Genomic DNA, 22,698 nt, shown 5'->3' on the forward strand with positions numbered 1-22,698 from the left:
ATTTCAGTTTTTACTACTTTTTAATGTTTTGCACATAAGGACAAATGCTAATGACTTCTTATGGTCATTAGGACTACAAAATGCAAGGAAGGCTTTTGCAAAGCAAATTATGCAGTACAAGAAGAAGTAAGCTGGTGTGTTATTTGCCAATAAGTTCTGAATTGACAGCCAGCACTATGTTCTTTTCATCATCTGATTGGTTGGCTCCGAGTATGTCATCACCCAGTATGGGAATTAACTTCTCATTGAACTTTAGTACTTTGAAAAGAAAACTGCTGTGTTATGGTAACCAGTACTTGGTGACTGTTTCCATATAAACTTTGCTCATTAGGTTAATGACCTAGCTGTTTACAAAGAAGCAACACTAGCTGTGCCACAGTGAGCCCTCCAGAGTGACATCTCCTCTGTACTTTTCCCTGGTAATGAACCTCAGAGGGTGTTGTGATGAAATGCTGTAAACAAGCTCTATTGTAACATTGTATTGTTGGTTTTATTTACTTATTGTAGATGAAGATACAAATTCAATAGATTCAGTAAAACACTAAATTATTCTTACCACTAACAAAATTAGATTTTTAGATTTGATTCATTCAACAAATACATTTTTCTGAAAGTAAAGGAGACAGACATCGCTCAAAAAACAAAAAAATTGTGTTGATTTAAAATATGTATATATGCATTTTATTGAAACAAGGTCACTTCTTCTCTGCTCAAAAACTACCCTTCTCAACAATCAATGGAAAAAATGACAAAGCAACATATAATACACAATGAAAATTAATGGAAAATGGACTGAACTTATGTAGCCCTTTTCCAATCATTTTGACCACTCAAGGCATTTTGCACTAGAGTCACATTTACCCATTCGCACATGTATCCACTGATACGTAGATCGGTAGGCAACTTGGGGTCAAGTGCCTTGCCCAGGGGCACATCGTCCTGTTCAAGAGGAAGCTGAGATTGGACCTACCCACGGAGTTAAACTCTCATTCAAACACTCAGGATTTGCCCTCAGAGTCGCCATAAACATTTAAAATAAAGTCTGTTCAGAGAAGAAAGTTTTTAACTGCTTTTTAAAAGTATCCACATAATCAACTAAGCACAGCCGTAGTGGTAGACCGTTCCAAATTCTTGAATGGCTGAATGGTTCGATCCTCCTTGGTATTCAGTCCGGTATGTGGAAGAACTAGCAGATTCAGAGCATCTGAATTCTGTTTGAAAGCCAAGATGAACTGGAATTGAACTGAAGTAAATTATTTGTAAAGTGCCTAAAGATTACATTTGTTATTGTATCTATATAAAATAGTGAAGAGAGTTGAACTCTTTAAACAAAATTTTAAAAAAGGAAGTTGTTAGAACCAGAGGTGGACAGGAAAGGAAAAGTGGCCTATTAGTTTTTGACAGACTAGCCCCCGTTTAACTGCTTGGTTGATATTTTTATGGAAAATTTGATATTATTACACATAATTTCAGTGCTAATGTGACAATTCATAAATAATCTGTTATGCAATTAACAGCAACTGTATGCAAACATACATAATATGCAAAGTTAAGTATGACATAAAATCTAACAATAAATCTAAAACATGAGCTTTCGGCCCTCTGTTGGTAAAGATGAGAGATAGCATCTCAAGCTATAAAACAAATTGGTGTTGTTAAAGTGTAGGTCACTCTAACAACACCAATGTGATCTAAACAAACACATTTTATGCTGTATCAAAATGGAACAGTTGAGTGTTTCCTTTTTCTCCCAGCAGGTGGCAGCACTGGCATTTGTTATTTGTGCTGAAAGGGAGGCTGGCCTAACTTTTAGACCTCTTCAGTAAAAAACATTACTTTTATAGCAATTTCACATCAGGCTGCTAAATGACTCCAGACTTTGCTAACCTAAGACCCTACATTTTTAAGTTGGAGGAAAAGTCAAACAAAATGTTTAATTATTAGTCATTACCTAAACTACATGAAAGATGAAGCAAGTTTGCACCAATTGTGAGTGGTAAAAATGCAAAGATAAACCATTCCTCACATGAAATCCTTTCTTTTTTACTTACTCTTCCAACATATTCATAATATAAGTGGAAAAAAATAGCTGGTCATTTCGCAAACAGTGTCATGCATTGATTTAAAAGTACAGCATTACAGGAATGTTATGATGGTCACATTTTGTTACTTTTTTAATTTCCAATATTTTTCATAATGTGCAGCAAGTAAAAAACAACACCGAGCCTGTGGCATTTTTGGAGAGTATATGTGACATTCCCAGTTAAGTTAATTTCAAGTCAATTTGTTCAGTTTATTCTGTTCAGAACCAATTCGGATCAAATATTATCTCAATGTACTTTACTGATTCAAAGTCCATTAGATACATTCCAAATTGATGATTATTATAAAACATTAAGGCCAAGTTCAGTTTATTATTCCAATTGCTTAAATGTTTTTGGAGGAAACACAGCCAACTACATCACTAACTTTGCAGAAAAAACTTCTCCTGAACAAGCACAGATCTACAATCCTTAAATAAAAATCAATCTATCAAAACAGAATTGTCGGTCCAAGAGTTTCTGTAATATTATGCATTTTATAGCACAATCAAGTAACCCTGTTACCTTCATTTGATATATATATACAAAAATGCTATATATATATATATATATACATATATATAGATGTGTATATATATATATGTGTATATATATATATATATATATATATATACACACATATATATATATATATATATATATATATATATATATATATATATATATATTCATTACATATCCATTACAACGTAAAATAAACTTGTTGTAATTTAGCACCTACAAATTGGGCCTCTTTCTCTTTAAAAGGAAGTCATCATAACATCTCTCCTCTAATATCTCTTTTACCAGCATTTCACTAAGTAGCTTGTTTAATGATCTCAGTAGATGTGCAGTTCCACCAGATGCTTGCTAATTGCTGCTGGCTAGTCTGAAGGAGCTGAGTCAGGGGAAAGGAGTGCAACTCATTTAAATTCAATTCAGTTATGTTCAATTCAATTCTCAGTCTTACACTGTAAAATTTCTGCAGGATTTATCTTCACAAATAAATGTACATGTATAGACATTTTCTTTTCACTCTTCACCAATAAATTCCATATAAAATATTTTTTCATCCCTTATTCCTTTTGTTTAGCAGTCTTATTCAATTTGTGACAAATGAGTTTACAGTAGTTCAAAGTTTTCATGTTTTGTTTTCAAACCTTACACAATCAAAAAAAAAAAAAAACCAGCACACATGAATGTTATGAGGAAGCTAATTGAGGTCTCATGCCAGTCGTCATCTCAAGGGTGTAATTAGTGTGCTAGTTTACCCAGAATGCATCTTAGGAGAGTAAGAAAGTTCTCAACTGAAAACAATCTTATGCAACGTTGTTCCTTGTTAAAACTTTTGTACAAACAAGTTTTTCCGATGTTACATATTTGTGTATTAAAGAAATTCTTTTCTTTAAAGATTTTAAATGTTTAACATTCAAAATATACGTTCACTGGCATCCTAGTCACAAATACAGAGGAATGTTTTTCTCAAAAAATGTTGTCAGTTTCAAAATAACACCCACAATGCAAAAAAAAGTTTCATCCACACAGAGACATCAAGAATGACTCAAAACACAATTTTTACTCCTGCAAGTGGTGCTAAAAATAGAGTATTGGACATGTACATAAAGCCTGCACAGGTTTAACAGTCAACACAACAATATGTGTAGACTACACGTTCAATGTCATGAACATGTAGTCGGCCACTGTTTGTGTTACATGTATGATGTGTTTGGAGTTATAGGTCAGGTCAAAGGTGGGCTAAAAGATTAGCATTTTCACAAAGTTGCACTTTTGCTATCCACGGGATTATGGAAGGGTGAACTTTTCACTCTGGAATCTGTTTTACTCTTTTAGTTCCCTTAAATACTCTATTTCCATGTGGACACGTGGCACAAACAATTGAAAACTTGCAGAAAGTGACAAAATGTTTCAACTTCAATAAGCATCTCTAAAATAAATGTTAAAAAGATGAAAAAATTTTGAATCAATTATTTGAAGAAAAAAAAATTCACAAAATAGTTGCATTAGTCTATTTTTCTCTTTCTAATGCTACACCTCTAACAAAAAGAAGTGAAACATTAGTAGGCTAAAACTATTGCTCTCATAAATAATGATAATCACAATGTGTAAAAGCTATGATAGTTTAAAATTCTCACGATGTTCACATCCTGTACTTATGACTTACATAGACTTTGGGAGCTGTGTGGTTCACAAAATCCACTCAGGTAAGACGAAACATATGCTCTGAGACCTCTATTAAACACTGGGGATATTAGCAGTCCTCTATTAACATCACTTTAAATACTCACTGGGCTTATCATAAAATGCAGTTGTTTACCCTAGTGGGATTCCCAAACCATTAGCATTATTAAATCTGTGTTTTACCTCCATTGAGCTCTCTGGGGATTTGTTTTCAAATTCATGTCACTCTCCACAAACTATTTTAATATTCATTTCAAGGAAAAGTCCAAAAAGCTGGATAACATCAATTAGAAAATTCTGCTGATTTTTTTTCTACTTTACCCCTTATGTTTGTTTACCTTCATAAAATGTCACTATGAAGTTTACAAATCTACTTTTTTTATTCACAGATGAGCTTACAGCTAGGCAGATGAAGTTATAGCTAAATATTTATTCGTCCTCTATAGCCGATAAGGCAAGCATACTAAATTATTGTGCAGGCAGAAGCTATATAAAAAGAGATTTAATTTTCTTCACGTACCCTTTGGATCTTTGATAGATCCAAAGGGTCCATCTTTCTTTTGGTCTATCTTTGGATAGATTTAGAGAAAGTATATTAGATACTTTCTCCAAATCTGTAACAGTATTTGCAAGGTATCTTCTACAATTTAATGAAGAAGTTCTTTCCTGACACTTTAGAAAGTATCAAACAAGTTAGAGGAAAGTAAGACAAGTTGTGAAAACCATCTGGTGTATTTGAAAGAGTTCAGTAAAATACCAGACACCATATGTACGTTCCATGAACGATTAGGAAGAAGAAGGCTTTAATTCCAAGCAAATTTTTCAAAAATACCCGGCAAGCAGTGGTGGAGAAAGTACTCAAAAATGTACTTAAGTAAAAGTACAAATACACATACAAAATTGTACTCAAGTAAAAGTAAAACTACCAAATTAACATTTTGAAAACTATCACCCAAATGAGAACTAAAATGAAAACATCAGAAATCCCTAGAGAAAGCAAAGAGGATGAACAATAACTCTGCCTGCATTAAAAGGTGTATTGAAGGAGGGTTTTAAGCAGACAACCACCTGGTGAGAAATCAGAGAACGTAGGTGCAACTTTTGTGAAAGGTATGTGTGAAATGAAAGAACTAAATACAAATTTAGCAATATAAGCTACATCTACACCTATTTATTAGAATGACAACCCATAACTTAGCAGAATAAAAGTAGTAAACAAGGATATCAAAATTGACATCAATAGTTATACTATATGAATAGTTTACAACAGAACAATAATTTGTGATCAGTTACATCAGAACTAATTACTGCAAAGCATGTTCTTTTATGTCAAATAAGGATTCAGTTTGATTCATTCTGTGCTTTTCAGTTTTTAAAGGTATTTTCTTCGAGATCATGTCAGAGGGGAATGAAAGCAGAGTAACTGAATTCATACTAACTGGATTTCCTGGACTCCATCCACAATATTATGGTCTCGCTTCAGCTGTATTATTCTTAGTCTATGTGGTAACTGTGAAAGCAAATGCTACAGTTTTTTACTTATTTGCAACCAACAAGAGTCTTCATAAACCAGTGTACTACATCATTTTAAATGTGTCTGCCTGTGACCTTCTCTTCAGCACAACAACTTTACCTAAAATCATCAGTAGATACTGGTTTCAATCAGGGAGCATTTCTTTTACTGCTTGTTTTGTCCAGATGTACCTTGTTCACTATTCTGGCTCAGTAAATTCTTTTATATTTGCACTGATGGCTTTTGATAGGTACTGTGCTGTCTGTCATCCACTCAGATATACAGCTATTGTTAAAAAATTCACAGTCCATACGCTCAGTGTGACTGCATGGATTATTGCTATTGCATCCCCTTTAATGATGGTGATTAGAGCATATCCTCTTCCTTACTGTGCATCAAACATAATCAATCACTGTTACTGTGATCATATTGGAGTGACAGTTCTGGCCTGCACAGACAGAACCCTTTATTCGTTTCCAGCTTTTGTGGGTGCAATGATTACACTGTTAGGACCTCTGGCCTTTATACTTTTATCATACTGTTCAATATTTATAGAAATAAGTAAAGTAACAAATTTGGGAAACTGTGGAAAGTCTCTGTCAACATGTAGTACTCAACTGATAATCATCTCACTTTATTATGTACCTCGATGTTTTGTGTATTTTGCTAGTCAAGTTGGAATTAAATTTAGTGCTGATCTCCGAATAGTAATCATAATGCTTTACAGCCTTGTCCCTCCAATGATAAACCCACTCATATACTGCCTACGAGCTAAAGACATCAGAGAGTGTTTGATGAAACAATTCTACATAGAAAAGTTCAGGTTTCAACAATTCATAATGAACAGACCAGTGCGTTAATTATAAATGGTATCTTTATCTTCATATTTAATCGTGTCATGTCACTTATCCATGGATTTAAAAAAAATGAATAAAATGAGAACATCAGCAAACGCTGGCTTGTTTCATAGTTTCTTTTCAGCATGCTCATTTGATAGATTGCATTACTCACATAATTGTCGGTAAGAAAAATAAAATATTTTCATAGTTGATCAGAAATACTGTAGTGCCGTTAAAAATCCAGAGATGTGACAGACAGCATTACTGAACAAACAGCATTATGAAAACAAAGAAAAACACCAGATGAAGTATACAGCTGTGGGAATATTTAAACCAAAGTTAAATATTGTGGCTGTAGTCTGCAGAACAGCTGTTCTGGGTTTGATTCCCAACCTTTAGATTTTTGCTGTATATCATCCTCTCCTTCTCTTTGTCTGATTGCTGTGAAAAGGCCAGAAGTGCCAAAGTAAATTTTTGGGGAAAAAAAGACTTTTAATCTCACATTAATATTCTTGTATATATGCCAGATTAGACGAATAGGAAACTTTTCAACCATGTTTAAATGACTTTAAGGGGCTTGGTCAACAAGTTACATGCACTTGTCTTCTGTCACTGGGCAAAGTTATATGTTGATTAGGAAAAGGGGACTAAATATGAACCTTTCAGAGTAAAGCATTCCACTTCCTGTTGTCACGAGCCTCAAAGACATGCTTTTCTAAGAGTTGTAACAGTTTTTTTTTTTTCCTTTGGCGGGTAGTCAAATTTTGAGGCCTGATTATGAGATGCACAAAAAGTCAGGATTTTGATAACTTTACATCCCCCATGACTTATGAGTAAACTCCAATTTTTGTACCTTAAAATCTCTAGAATTAATTTGATCAAGCATAGGTTATAAGCCATCAAAATTGCAAGATTAATTCAAGATGACTGCCTTCCTGTTTATTGTTGGGCATGGATCCAAGAGAGATTGGTCTAAGTCTTGGGAGCTTCAATGGGTGTTTTGAAAGCCTTCATCCTGTTGAGCTTTTTTCTGCTGCAACTTTTGCAAAGCCCTAAAAATATGAAAATTGCATGTACCACTGATTTGTCTGCAGTTTGGTATGGATGTATTTTTGGTGCAAAATTATTTGTAACTTGAAACTGTGAAAAACTCCTCTAGCTTATATTTTGTAATTGTATATATTTTTTGGTCTAGCAAAAATAAAAGACAGCAGTTACATCTCTTCAAATTCTTTAGTACAAGTACTGTCATACCAACGGACTGGTGTGCTGCTTCTTGGGTTCTGCTTCTCCTCTTCCTCTGTAAGGTGTGATCAGCAGGTGCAGCTTCCAGGTGGTGTGAATTACCCTTATATAAAAACAGGATCTGGTGGAGTGGATTTCCAGAGACAGACGCCAGATGGTTAACTACTACTCCTGGTAACTACACCAGAGTCTGTGTTCCATTATACAACAAACGATTTGTTACATAACTTCCCTTCGATCTTCTCCTTCCACGCTGATCCTTCAGCCGTGTGGATTTCCTCTCCCGGGGTCTTGCTCTCATCCTCCTTGCTGCTCCTGTTTAGATCACCCACCTGTGGCCCTTCTCCAGTTCTTGCCTGCCTGTCCACAATCCATCCATATCCTCCTGCTAAGGAGAGTAACACTACTAATCACAATTGACCCTCTGAAACACCAAGCAGTCAACCACCAGATCTGTGGTGTTCGTACCTCTCCTCGATTGCTTTATCCTTTTAACAAAGCAAGAATCTGACTACACACCGTCTTCCAGTGAAGATCCGGTCCTGGCTTGGAGTTCTCCCTCCTCCAGACAAATCATTCAAGCATTTTTCCTGTTCAATAAACATTTACCTTCAAATTCCTGGTGTCTGTAATGGTTACTCGCGCTAGTCATCCAGCATCAAGTACAAAATTGTATTCTTTCAGTTACACTTCAAAAAAATCTTTCACTTAGTCTTGCCTCAAAAGATCCAAAGCAAATTGTGCAAATCAAACCCACATACTTGTGTTGGAAAAAAATAACCTGTTAATATATATATATATATATATATATATATATATATATATATATATATATATATATATATATATATATATATATATAATATATATATATATATATATATATATATATTTTATATATATATATATGAGCTATACTGACTGTATAGCTCAATAGGTAAGTCACCAGTCTTCCACCTGGGAGACCCGGGTTCGAGGCCAGGCTGGGGGCTGGGGCAAAAAGTTACAACGGTGACATTGAGCTGTCAGTGTGGGTCCTTAGGCAAGACCCTTGGAGCTATATAGCCTACCTCATACCATGAGAGACACAAATAAGCATGACATGCCGGCTCAGACGTCGCCCGGTCAAACAAGGTCTGCGTCAGGTGCTGGGGGACCAGAGCACCCTGATGAAAAGTGGGCTACTGGAACAAGACGGAAATGGGCGAGAGATGAAAACATGGATCTGTTGGAATGCTACTACTCAAGTAATCCTAGTCAGAGGGGCTACATGCAAAGACTGTGGGAGGAATGGTTAGCTCGACATCCCCAGTCAACACTAACTGCCAAACAACTAGTAGCTCAGTGTTCCAACATCCGCAAACGGCAACTGCTGTCACAACTGGAGATTGACGAGGTACGACACAAGTGCTACGGGAAGGAGCCAGGATGCCAGGTCAGAAGGGAGTCAACTACGACTCCCCGCCCAGAGACTGGGTATGTAGCCCCAGTAATGAACGAACCATCTGAGCTGAACGAGGCAGCAACTGACCTGAGAGAGAGAATCATGGCCCGAATGAACACCAGACGACCCCGATTACAACGGCTGAGTGAAGTACCATCAGAAAGTCTCATTGAAGATGTGAATTCGGCATTGAGAACGATCCCTACCAACACCATAACAGAAACCAATGAGCTGATATACAACTCAGCATCAGTGATCCTTGAGATGCTTGGTTATAAGAGCAACCATGAGACCCAATACCCACCATGGAAAAGACGGTTAGAGGCTAAGATCAAGACAACAAGGAGGGAAGTGAGTCAACTGTCAGAGCTCCAAAGGGGTGCAATGAAAAGATCAGTACCCAAGAAGTACAGCCAGATGCCCATACCTGAAGCACTCGAAACTGCCAAACAAAGGCTCCAAGCCTTGGCCAGCCGCCTAAAGAGATACACGAGAGAGAATGAAGCCAGGAGGATTAACCGGCTCTTCGCCACCCAACCAGCTAAAGTGTACTCTCAATGGCAGGGTAATAACAACAGAGCAGACCCACCCAGGCTGGAGACTGAACAATACTGGAAAGGCATATGGGAAAGGGAGGCGTCCCACAACAGCAATGCACAGTGGCTAACCTCTCTACGAGAGGACCACAGCAACCTCCCTGAACAAGCCCCGGTAACCATCACTGTGGCAGATGTCCAAGACAGAGTCTCGGGTATGAAAAACTGGACAGCACCAGGACCTGACATGATCCATGCCTACTGGCTTAAGAAACTCACTGCCCTCCATGAGCGACTGGCAGCTCAACTGAACCAGCTGCTACAAAATGGGACTCACCCTGAATGGTTAACTGAAGGGCGAACAATCCTGATACAGAAGGAACCCTCGAAGGGTTCAGTCCCATCCAACTATCGGCCAATAACCTGTCTCTCTACAACATGGAAGCTCATGTCAGGCATCATAGCGGCTAAGATAAGCGGGCACATGGATAAATACATGAGCAAGGCACAGAAGGGCATAGGCATAAATAGCAGAGGAGCCAAACACCAACTCCTTGTAGACCACACAGTTGCCCGAGACTGCAAAACCCGACACACCAACCTGTGTACCGCTTGGATTGATTACAAGAAAGCCTATGACTCAATGCCACACACTTGGATCATTGAATGCTTAGAGATGTACAACATCAATAGGACTCTAAGAGCCTTCATTGCAAACTCGATGGGGCTGTGGAAAACCACCCTTGAAGCCAACTGCAAACCACTTGCACAAGTGTCCATCAAATGTGGCATATACCAAGGAGATGCTCTGTCCCCACTGCTGTTCTGCATAGGCCTGAACCCTCTCAGCCAAATCATCAACAAGACTGGCTACGGATACCGACTCAAGAATGGGGCTATGATCAGTCACCTCCTCTACATGGATGACATCAAGCTGTACGCCAAGAGCGAGCGAGATATCGACTCACTGATCCACACCACCAGGATCTACAGCACTGACATTGGGATGTCATTCGGACTAGAGAAGTGTGGTCGGATGGTTACAAAGAGAGGGAAGGTCGCCCACACAGAAGGGGTCTCACTCCCAGAAGGAACAATAGCAGACATAGAGCACAGCTACAAGTACCTGGGAATACCACAAGCAAATGGCAACCTCGATGAGGTCACAAGGAAAGGAGCCACAGCCAAATACCTCCAACGAATAAGGCAAGTCCTGAGAAGCCAGCTCAATGGCAAGAACAAGATCCGTGCAATAAACAGCTATGCCTTACCAGTAATCAGATACCCTGCCGGAATAATTAGCTGGCCAATGGAAGAGATGAAGGCCACGGATGTTAAGACTAGGAAGCTACTAACCATGCATGGAGGATTCCACCCCAAATCCAGCACCCTGAGACTGTACACGAGCCGTAAGGAAGGAGGCAGAGGACTAGTGAGTGTGAGAGCCACTGTCCAGGATGAAACATCCAAGATCCATAAATACATCAAGGACAAAGCCTCAACAGACGATGTGCTCAGCGAATGTCTCAGGCAATGGGGAACAGAAGACAAGGTGCTGGAAGTACCATCATGGGAGGACAAGCCCCTACATGGGATGTACCACCGACAAATAACTGAAGTGGCTGATGTCAGGAAAACCTACCAATGGCTGGAGAAAGCTGGACTCAAGGACAGCACAGAGGCTCTCATCCTGGCCGCCCAGGAACAGGCCCTAAACACCAGAGCAATAGAGGCTCAGATCTACCACACCAGACAAGACCCAAGGTGTAGGTTGTGCAAGGAGGCCCCTGAGACAGTCCAGCACATAATAGCAGGGTGCAAGATGCTGGCAGGGAAAGCGTACATGGAACGACATAACCAAGTGGCGGGCATAGTGTACAGGAACATCTGTGCAGAATATGGACTGGAAGCCCCAAGATCAAAGTGGGGAACACCCCCAAAAGTGGTGGAGAATGACCGAGCTAAGATCCTGTGGGACTTCCAGATCCAGACAGACAAGATGGTAATGGCGAACCAACCGGACATTGTGGTGGTGGATAAAGAACAGAGGAAAGCCGTTGTGGTGGATGTAGCAATACCAAGTGATTACAACATCAGGAAAAAGGAGCATGAGAAATTGGAGAAATACCAGGGCCTCAGGGAGGAACTGGAAAAGACCTGGAAGGTGAAGACCACAGTGGTGCCTGTGGTCATCGGGGCCCTCGGGGCAGTCACCCCCAAACTGGAGCAGTGGCTCAAACAGATCCCAGGAACAACATCAGACATCTCAGTCCAGAAATGTGCAGTTCTAGGCACAGCCAAGATACTGCGCAGAACCCTCAAGCTCCCAGGCCTCTGGTAGAGGACCCGAGCTCAGAGGATGAAACAGACCACCCGCGGAGGGTGAGAAGGGAATTATTATATATATATATATATATTTTACCACAAACACAAGTCAGTGAATGCAACAAAACTGTTGATGTGAATAATAAATTCTGCCACAATGTTATTTATTTTTTGCACACTTTAGTTTTGTACCATTTGTCATGCTGGAAAATAGTCTGCCCATTTCCTTCCTACGCAATTCCACTTGAATAAAATCTCACAGCACAGTCTGCATTTTCTCCCTTTCGCTTGGATTCCATCTGGCAGATTTTCTACCAGGCCAATCAGTGAACAGAAGAAGTTGTGAACGATGACGTCGATTATTTTCTGTGCCGTTTGTAAATGTAGTTTAAGCCATGAGGTGGATGAAGTGAACGAAGCCTTTCAGTCAGCGTTGGGTGTTCTTGCTTAGAACCTCTGGCCATACTTCAGATATACAGGGAAAATTAAAAGGCCGAAACATTTCACCAATTCCTAAAGATGAATAAATTAAAACTATCTGTGCTAAATATTGTTTATGCTAAATTTAGTTTAACAAAATGGGGAGGCTTTTAGAAATGCATAAACAGGGTAAAGGACTATATTGCCCTTAATTTTTCACTACATTTAAAATATTCTGCTGTAGTGTAAACATATTAATAACTTTGAGTCATCGAACATGGACTAGACTGTTCTACTCTAACAGTAGAATTATTAAAACCCAGTTTCAGATTTCTCAAACCTTCAATTTGTGAACCAGGATAGCATTTTAAATAGAAAATAATTGAATTTTTAAGGAATTCATCCATAGGTCAGTGTCATTTTTAACAAAGAAAGCAATTTGCCTTTTGAGACCAATGTAATGTTTAGCGAGACAAGAACAGTGTCTAACTGTCAACCTAACAGAAATATGGTAATAATGTCAAAAATTGATTGTCAGCTAAAGCAGTGAAGGATTACTGAAACTCTTTTGAGGAAGCATTAGATCCAATATAATGATCATAAAAAAACTAGAAAGATCTAACCTCTGGTCATGTTTGGGAAGAAAACAATCACCCATATGGGATAACTAAAATGAAAACATCAGAAACCCCTAGAGAAAGCAAAGAGGAAGAACAATAACTCTGCCTTCATCAAAGGTATATAGAAGGAGGGTTTTAAGCAGACAACCACCTGGTGAGAAATCAGAGAAGCTTGGTGCACCTTTTTGTGAAAGGTACGAGTAAACTGAAAGAACTAATTACAAATTTAGTCACTTAGCTAAAATCTAATTTATTTATTAGACTGAAAACCCATAACTTAGTAATCAGTTTCCTCGATTTTATACATAAATGGATAGTAATACATAGCTGGGTTTGTCTTGAAAGAAAAGTGGTAAGCAAGAATCAGGATATCAAAATTGACACCAATGGTTTACAACAAAACAATAATTTGTGATCAGTTACATCAGAACTAATTACTGCAAAGCATGTTCTTTTATATGAAATAAGGATTCAGTTTGATCCATTGTGTGCTTTTCAGTTTTTAAAGGTATTTTCTTCGAGATCATGTCAGAGGGGAATGAAAGCAGAGTAACTGAATTCATACTAACTGGATTTCCTGGACTCCATCCACAATATTATGGTCTCGCTTCAGCTGTATTATTCTTAGTCTATGTGGTAACTGTGAAAGCAAATGCTGCAGTTTTTTACTTATTTGCAACCAACAAGAGTCTTCATAAACCAGTGTACTACATCATTTTAAATGTGTCTGCCTGTGACCTTCTCTTCAGCACAACAACTTTACCTAAAATCATCAATAGATACTGGTTTCGATCAGGGAGCATTTCTTTTACTGCTTGTTTTGTCCAGCTGTACCTTGTTCACTATTCTGGCTCAGTAAATTCTTTTATATTTGCACTGATGGCTTTTGATAGGTATTGTGCTGTCTGTCATCCTCTCAGATATTCAACTATTGTTAAAACATTTACAGTCCACACGCTCAGTGTGACTGCATGGATTATTGCTATTGCAGTTCCTTTAATGATGGTGATTAGAGCATATCCTCTTCCTTACTGTGCATCAAACATAATCAATCACTGTTACTGTGATCATACTGGAGTGACAGTTCTGGCCTGCACAGACAGAACCCTTTATTCGTTTCCAGCTTTTGTGGGTGCAATGATTACACTGTTAGGACCTCTGGCCTTTATAATTTTCTCATACTGTTCAATATTTATAGAAATAAGTAAAGTAACAAATTTGGGAAACTGTGGAAAGTCTCTGTCAACATGTAGTACTCAACTGATAATTATCTCACTTTATTATGTACCTCGATGTTTTGTGTATTTTACCAGTTATGCTGGAATTAAATTTAGTGCTGATCTCCGAATAGTAATCATAATGCTTTACAGCCTTGTCCCTCCAATGATAAACCCACTCATATACTGCCTACGAGCTAAAGACATCAGAGAGTGTTTGATGAAACAATTCTACATAGAAAAGTTCAGGTTTCAGCAATTCACAATGAACAGACCAGCACATTAATTATAAATGGTATCTTTATCTTCATATATTACAATATCATGTTAAATACACCATACCAATAATTCATGGATTACTTTTTAAATAAAATGAGATCATCATCAGCAAACAGTTGCTTGTTTCATGGTTTCTTTTCAGCACGATGATTTGATAGATCACATTACTCACATATTTGTTGGCTGTAAGAAAAATAAAATATTTTCATAATTTTTACTGTATTCATATCTGTCTAAGTTAATCAGAGATTCTGCAGGTCTATTAAAGATTCAGAGAGTTGACATTAATAAACATTCTTAAATATATGCCAGCTTAGACAAATATGATCATTTTCAGCTTTTTTAATTGTATTATGGGGCTTAGACAAAAAGTTACATGAACTTGACTTCTGTCACTGTGCAAAGTTATATGTTGATTAGGTAAAGGGGACTAAATATGAACCTTTAGAAGTAAACATTAAACTTTCTCTTAGGGAAGTATAATGAGGCCTCTCTTTTCAGTGGCCTCACTGACTTGCTTTGTAGGAGTTTTTCTTTTTTCTTTGACGAGTAGTCAAATTTTGAGGCCTGGCTCCACCCATTCAACATGCACAAAAGTCAGGACTTATATAACTTTAGATCCCCCATGATTTATGAGTAAACTCAAATTTTTATACAACAAAATGATCTATGCATGATGCACTTGATCATACATAAACCATCAAAATGTCAAGATCAATACAAGAAAGCTGCCTTGCTGTTTATAGTTGGGCGTGGAACCAAGAGGGTCTGGTGTAAGTCTTGGGAAGTTCAAAATATGTAAATTACATGTACCACTGACTTGTTTGCAAAGTTTGGTATGGAGGTATTTTCGGTGAAAAGTATTTTTAAACTTGCAGTCAGAAGAAAAATCTACATATTTCGTAATTGTGTTTTTTTTTTTTAGGCCTTTTACCATTAAAGACAGCAGTTACACCTCTTTAAATACTTAAGTACAAGTACTGTCGTAAAAACAGCCTCATGTGCTGCTTCTTGAGCTCCGCTCTCTCTTCTTCCTCTCCAGGGTGCAAGTGCAGACCCTTATCAAGAAGCAGTATTTAGAGGAGTGGGTCCCCAGAGACACACGCCAGATTGTTTACTGTTACTTGTGGTAACTACAGCAGACTTGGTCATCCCACAAACTATTTATTATAAAACTTGCCTTTGATCTCTTCCGTCCACATAGATCCTCAGCATTCTGCTTCCACGCTGATCCTTCAGCCTTGTGGGTTTCCTCTCCCGGTGTCTCGCTCTCATCCTCCTTGCTGCTCCTGTTCAGGTCACCCATCTGTGGTTAATCTCCAGTACTCTCGCCCACCTGTCCACCCTCCAACGATCCATCTCCTCCAGAAGTCAACCGCCAGATCTGTGGTGCTCGTACCCCTCCTCGATTGCCTTCTCCTTTCACAAAGCAAGAATCTGTCTTGACACCGTCTTCCAGTGTGGATCCGGTCCTGGCTTGGTGTTCTCCCTCCTCCAGACAAATCAAACATTTTCTCTGTTCAATAAACATTTACCTTGCAATCCCTGGTGTCTGTAATGGTTGTGTAACACAGTAGAGTATTATATATTTTAGATGAATGGGCCAAGAGGTTCGGGTATTGAAGCACAATTGGGTGTTTACATGACACGCAAAGGCAGTTGGATGAATTTAAAGAAACGGCTTTAGTGAAATAAACTATAAAATTGACAATAAGCTGTACAAGACACACAATTAAGAAAATAACATTACACACAATAAAATACAAGAAATAATAATACTTGGCCAAATGCTAGCTCTCAGTTTTAAATCTTTTGGGCGCACCCTGGTAATCTGAATTCTAAATTGTAATAGATAACAGATTAATCAATTTCAATTCCAATTCAGGTTAAACTCAACATCATTCACATGAGGAGAATTTCCTACACAGGCTATTATTCAACAAAAATGTGAAAAACAGAACAAAAATCCAAATGAAAGGCACATAATATGCTCATCATCTCAATGCGACACGTTCTGGACAACAATATGGTGGCTCTCATCCGGACACGTGGAGCAGTAGATAATGTAACAAGGCATATTTTTTTATGCTTTAACCTCAATAATATGAAGTTTCATGGTGAATAAAGTAAGAATATACTATATTTTAGTCTTTACTTTCAGCTGAACGGAGAACGAGATGAACTTCCGAGGAAACCAATAGCCAATAAGAGCTAACGAACAGTGCTCGACATAAAAACTGAAGTTCAGTCTTTCTGCTCGCTTCACAACTTCCAGCTTAGAAGTCGGGTGATAAAGAGTAATTCTATCTGCGAAAGGGTTTGTTTCGAGTTCGTATCTATTACATTTTTAACCAACAGACTCTTACGCTGCACAGTTTAACAGTATCCTCATGGCGGATCTCTCCCGCACACACAAACAATGCTGCAGACACGGGGAAGAAGGGCGGGACCTACAGCGATAGACTGCATTCTGATTGGTAGAAGCACGGTGGAAACTAAATTTCCTATTGGCTAGGTAAAATACCTAGCTTCCTTAATCTCTGTTTCTTAAAGAGGCATTCCCTTTTTATGTGGGTTACAGTTGCTCGCGCTAGAGTCATCCAGCATCAAGTACACAAATTGTATTCTTTCAGTCACACTTACAAAAAATCTTGCAGGCTTTAGTTTTATACCATTTGTCACGCTGAAAAGTAGCCTGCCCATTGCTTTCCTGTGCAATTCCACTTGAATAAAATCTCACTTACAGCACAGTTTGTGTTTTCTCTCCTTCGCTTGGATTCCTTCTGGCAGATTTTCTAATGGGCCAATCAGTGAACAGAAGAAGTTGTGAACAATGACGTCAATTTTCTGTCCAGTTTTAGAATTGTAGTCTACTGTACTTCAGACATAAAGTGCATATTAAATGGCCAAAACATTTCACCAATTCCTAAAGATGGATACATTAAAAACTATCTGTGCTAAATATTGTCTTGCTATTTATTTAACAGAATGGAGAGGCCTCTTGGATTTGGATAAACAGGAAGATACAAAGCTGAACTTGGCTTCAGACTGAAGTTTCCAACTCGGAAAATAATTAAAGGACGATATTGGACTTAATTTTTCACTAAAATTAACTTATTTAGTCTGCTGTTGTTTAAACAATTGAATAACTTAGGCTAATCAAACCTGGACTAGATTGTTCTACACTAATAGAATTATTAAAACCCAGTTTTTCCTCAAACCTTTAATTTTTGAAAGTTCAAATAAAGGTTATTTCCAGTGCTCCCCATCTCCACCATTTACTGTCTGTCTTCCCTTTCTCTCTTTTTCCTTTTTCCTGTTCAGCCATCAAGTCACAGCCAAGGTCTCTTGGGCCATACAATTCTTATAAAAGCAAACATTGCTTGTAAATCCAAAAATAAAACTCTTTTAGTCTAAATACAACCTTATACAAGATGAATAATCTTGGACAGTGAAAGTAAGGGTATAGGAACAATAAGAATGATATGAAAAGACACATTCAAAACATCTGAGAACTTTTACTGTTCATGTGGGAATAAGACCTTCTGAGGATGCACCTGGTTAAATAAAACGAGCAGATATTAGCTGCAAACCAGTCTCTACTCCAAGTTGTCACTTGTTGAGCTGCCCTATTGAGGTAAGATTGCTCTATTCCTGTATATAACATTCTCAGTTACCATCAGGGACTATATCATGTCTAAAAGCTTGTGAGCAAAGAATATTTGCTGGACAGTTTGTTTCTAAAATAGAAAAAAACTGTTGCATTACAAAAGTGTCAAATATAATTTGTTAATTTTGCATCTGCATTAAGTAAGTAGTTTATTCTAAGTAGTTTATTCATTATTATAGGTAATTATATACAAGTAAAAGTACCTTTACCGTTAATACTATTTAAAAATCAACTCAATGGTTTAGCAGCATGATAATAAAGATTAATTATATCTTTACTAATGTTGTGGTGACATTTAAATACAATTAAAAATGAATAAATTTGTTCACTCCTTCACAGGGACCCGAGATAATGGTGCTCAGTTCAAACATCACAGGGATACACAACTTTTTCATCCTTGGGTTCCCGGGACTCTCACCATCTTACTACAGCCCTGCATCAGCTGTGCTTTTTCTAGTGTATCTAGCCATTTTAGTAGGAAATATTTTCATCTTGGTGTTTGTCATCTATGAAAAATCTCTTCAAAAACCTACATACTTGGTCTTTTGTCACCTTGCACTGACTGATTTATCATTTGGGACTGTTACACTCCCACAGATCATATCAAAATATTGGTTTGGAAACAGCATCATTTCATTTTATGGGTGTTTTACACAAATGTTCTTTGTTCACTATTTAGGCTCAGTGATGTCATTTTTGTTACTGGTAATGGCTCTTGATAGATTTATAGCAATTTGTGTCCCACTGCGATACCCTGTCCTAATCACAAACAATATCATATTTGCTCTTTGTGGATCTGCTTGGTTTTTGCCCCTGCCTTTGATGATGATTATAATATTCCAAGCTCTCAGTTTACCTTACTGTCAGTCAAATATCATTACCCAGTGCTACTGTGACCACATCTCAATAACAAATCAGGCATGTGGAAATGATCGGAAGATTGCACAGATTGTTGCTCTTTGTATCGCTATGTTTTGTCTCTTGGTGCCCCTTGCATTTATCCTGATTTCTTATGTTTCTGTCATTATAGTCATTTTAAAAATGTCTAATTCTGCAGGACGCAGCAGAATTCTGGCAACTTGTACGCCACAAATATTTATAACATGTCTTTTCTATCTCCCGAGGTGCTTTGTTTATATAGCTAACACAATTGGATTTTCTTTTAGTGTAGATGTTCGCATTTTATTAATTCTGCTGTACAGTCTACTTCCTGCTGCAGTCAACCCGATAATATACTGTTTCAAGACCCAAGAAATAAAGCACACTTTGATGAAGAGGATAAAAGTAGCTAAAATTGGAATAGAGTTAAAAATCTGGACCAGTCACTAACTAGGATTAGGAAGTGTGATGATACAACAGGAAAAGAAGAACATTTGAATGATTAACTCCATACTTTACATAAATTAAATGCTTTGTTTGCTCAAGTATGTTTTTAACATGTCATTTTAAACTATTACTGTCTTAATTGTATTTATACTTTTATGGTTTATGTATTTTTGTTTTAAAAGTTTGAAAAAATTATTAAAATACACAGATGGCAATTTTTGAGTCAGTTAAGCAGTCGCAATGGAAAATATTAGTGAAATGTGAGGTTTTGTTATTTTCTTGTAGTTATAACAATATTATGTAGAAGGAAACTTGACTAAAAAGTGTGAACTGAAAGTGTCTGTTAGTTTTTAGATGTCAATCATGCACCTTTTATTTGGTTAAGAACTAAACATTACATTTATTATTTTATTTATTTATTTATGTATATTAAAACAAATATTTAGTTTTGGATTCTCAAAGTGTTTTTTGTCTTTGTATTTTGTCATTAAAAGATTCATTAAACACATTCCAACAGTCAATGTGATGAAAGATTTTCCGTGAGTTCAACAATATGTTTCAATACAAGGGAAACACTCATCCTGTCTTTAACCAAATCATTATAGATGTTGCTGACACATTTATTTTCTAAATTTCTTCATCAATTAAATACATTTAACATTAACAAATGTAACCTAAGAATGTGTTTTGTAGATTTTAAACTCTGGTCATGCTATAGTTCGTTTTATGTATTTGATATTATTATACTTGAGTTTTATAACCTACTGTGCTTCTGAGAGTAAAACTGTTGCATTTTTGAAGGAACAAAGAAGAAAATCATCTAAAAAGTGCTATAATTTTGAACACAACAAAACGGCAAGCAGAAATGCAATAACATGCATTTTACTAATGGCAGTTATGTTTGTTTGTCAAACTGGAAACCATTAGAGATCATTGTCCATTTGGGATCTACTATGCCTACTTATAGTGCAGTAACCAATGAAAAGCTGAGCATGTTCTAGATAAAAGTGTAGGGAGGTGTTGAAGATGTAGTGGATTTAAATGGCAAACATTATATGATTTGTTGTGTCTAATGCTGTTTTGTTTTCTATATACAATAGCAAGAAGCATGATAACAGTTCCACGTTTTGTGAGTTCATCTGCTGTTTTCTATAACTTGTAATTTTCTGCTTTGACATTTGTGTTTGATATTTAGTCACTGCTTATACTGTTGTAATCACAAGGATTATGTTGTACACTAATGTAACAACGATAAACACCTTTTTTATCACTGGATTTCCAGGTCTTGTGCCAAAGTATTATGGCCCCGTTTCAGCTACACTTTTCCTGCTTTATTTGGCTATAGCAGCTGGAAACATTTTTATTTTAGTGTTTGTTAGATATGAAAGGTCTCTTCACAAACCCTCATATGTCATCTTTTGCCACTTGGCCCTAAGTGACGTAATGTTTGGAACAGTAACGCTACCAAAGACAATATCTTTATATTGGTTTAATGACAGAATTGTATCATTTTATAGTTGTTTTGCCCAAATGTACTTTGTTCACTTTTTAGGAGCAACTCATTCTTTCATTCTGATGGTGATGGCACTGGATCGCTTCATTGCAATTTGTTCTCCTCTGCGCTACAATTCACTTTTCACAAATACGACTGTTTCTGCGCTTTGTGGAATATCATGGTTTATGCCAATTTCGTGGATGTTTGGCGTAGTTTTTGATGCTTTGAGTCTACCTTTTTGTAATTCAAATATCATTGTTCACTGCTACTGTGACCATTTATCAATAATTAACCTTGGATGTGAGAATATACGAAGTTCAACAGTTCTGGGATTGAGTCTTGCCATGTTCAGCTTGTTGTTACCTCTGGGATTTATTATTCTGTCCTATTTTATCATTATCCTTTCTGTTCTGAAAATATCGTCCTCTAAAGGACGCATTAGGGCTTGGTCGACTTGCACACCTCAGCTAATTATCATCTGCCTTTATTATCTGCCAAGGTGCTTTGTTTACTTGGCTAACTTTGTAGGATACACGTTCAATGCTTCAGTTCGAATTGTTGTTGTAATGCTGTATAGTCTTTTACCTGCTGTTGTCAACCCAATAATATACTGCTTCAAAACAAAGGACATCAAAGAAAGCTTAAAAATGAAGCTTTTTACCAAATGAACTAATATAACAACAAAGGCTGGTTAAATTTTAATAGAAGAAGACAGCAGAAGAAAGACTTTTTATAGATGTAGCTGGGAGACTGAAAGAGCTCTACTTGCTTCTGTCAAGTTGAAGTTTTATTTTGTCAAAAGTATTTGCTTTAATGAAAATTTAATGGATTTTTGTTTTCATTCTATTTTTTTTAGTCTGTTGTCAATTTAATGTTTTAACCCTAAAATAAACTATATATAGATCATTTCAACTGCAAATTGTAAAGTGAATTTATTATTTCTATTTCTCTTAATAACTTTGTTTAACATGTATGAACAATAAATCTACTTGTGGTTAAAAACTATATTCCTATATTCAGGTGGTAGAAATATGAGTGCAAAATTTCTCAGGGCAAAAATAGGGTCAAATTAATGGAGGTTTTTTTTTCAGTGTCAGATTTTTACAGATACACAAAATTGAATTTTTCTTTTTTTTTTTTGTCAGATGTAAATTACATGTGTAGTTTGTTTCAGGATTAAAGTTTAGGTCCGAGAAAAACAGCTCTCTTAATTGTGAGTAAACACCAGAACATGGAATCAATCCCCTCAGATGGTTCTGTGACACTGCAACTTAATTGGAGCTTCTCCTAATTTGGGTTGATTGACAACTGTACTGCTAAGCCTCTTGAAAACTAGGTAAAAAAAAACAAAACTGGTAAAATCCAGGAACTTCTCTCAGACGTGCTTTGTGGAAAAATGTTGATCAAAGCTGTGAGACTTCCTCCCTTTATCAGGATAAATTGGGTGTCTGGTCAATGAAAGGTGGTGACAATTCTGCAGTAACTTCAC

General features: G+C 37.0%; 4 protein-coding genes across 4 annotated transcripts; all 4 read left to right on the forward strand.

Annotated features, from left to right (window-relative positions):
• The first annotated feature begins 5,647 nt into the window (after nucleotides 1-5,647).
• LOC103474959 (olfactory receptor 2AT4-like) lies at nucleotides 5,648-8,405 on the forward strand. Its single transcript, XM_008426256.2, has one exon. The coding sequence runs from the start codon at nucleotides 5,676-5,678 to the stop codon at nucleotides 6,651-6,653; it is 978 nt and encodes a 325-aa protein (XP_008424478.2). The 5' UTR covers nucleotides 5,648-5,675; the 3' UTR covers nucleotides 6,654-8,405.
• A 5,260-nt stretch (nucleotides 8,406-13,665) lies between these two features.
• On the forward strand, nucleotides 13,666-14,725 carry LOC103475189 (olfactory receptor 2AT4-like). Its single transcript, XM_017308180.2, has one exon. The coding sequence runs from the start codon at nucleotides 13,748-13,750 to the stop codon at nucleotides 14,723-14,725; it is 978 nt and encodes a 325-aa protein (XP_017163669.2). The 5' UTR covers nucleotides 13,666-13,747.
• Nucleotides 14,726-18,739: 4,014 nt separating this feature from the next.
• LOC103475190 (olfactory receptor 2AT4-like) lies at nucleotides 18,740-19,820 on the forward strand. Its single transcript, XM_008426630.2, has one exon. It carries the CDS (start codon nucleotides 18,740-18,742, stop codon nucleotides 19,715-19,717), a length of 978 nt encoding a protein of 325 aa, XP_008424852.1. The 3' UTR covers nucleotides 19,718-19,820.
• Nucleotides 19,821-20,732: 912 nt separating this feature from the next.
• LOC103474960 (olfactory receptor 52N5-like) lies at nucleotides 20,733-22,055 on the forward strand. The gene has a single exon (XM_008426257.2). The coding sequence runs from the start codon at nucleotides 20,942-20,944 to the stop codon at nucleotides 21,875-21,877; it is 936 nt and encodes a 311-aa protein (XP_008424479.1). The 5' UTR covers nucleotides 20,733-20,941; the 3' UTR covers nucleotides 21,878-22,055.
• Nucleotides 22,056-22,698: the final 643 nt, after the last annotated feature.

Source organism: Poecilia reticulata, chromosome 13, assembly GCF_904066995.2.
Source record: "Poecilia reticulata chromosome 13, P_reticulata-male-v2, whole genome shotgun sequence".
Lineage (NCBI taxonomy): Eukaryota > Metazoa > Chordata > Actinopteri > Cyprinodontiformes > Poeciliidae > Poecilia > Poecilia reticulata.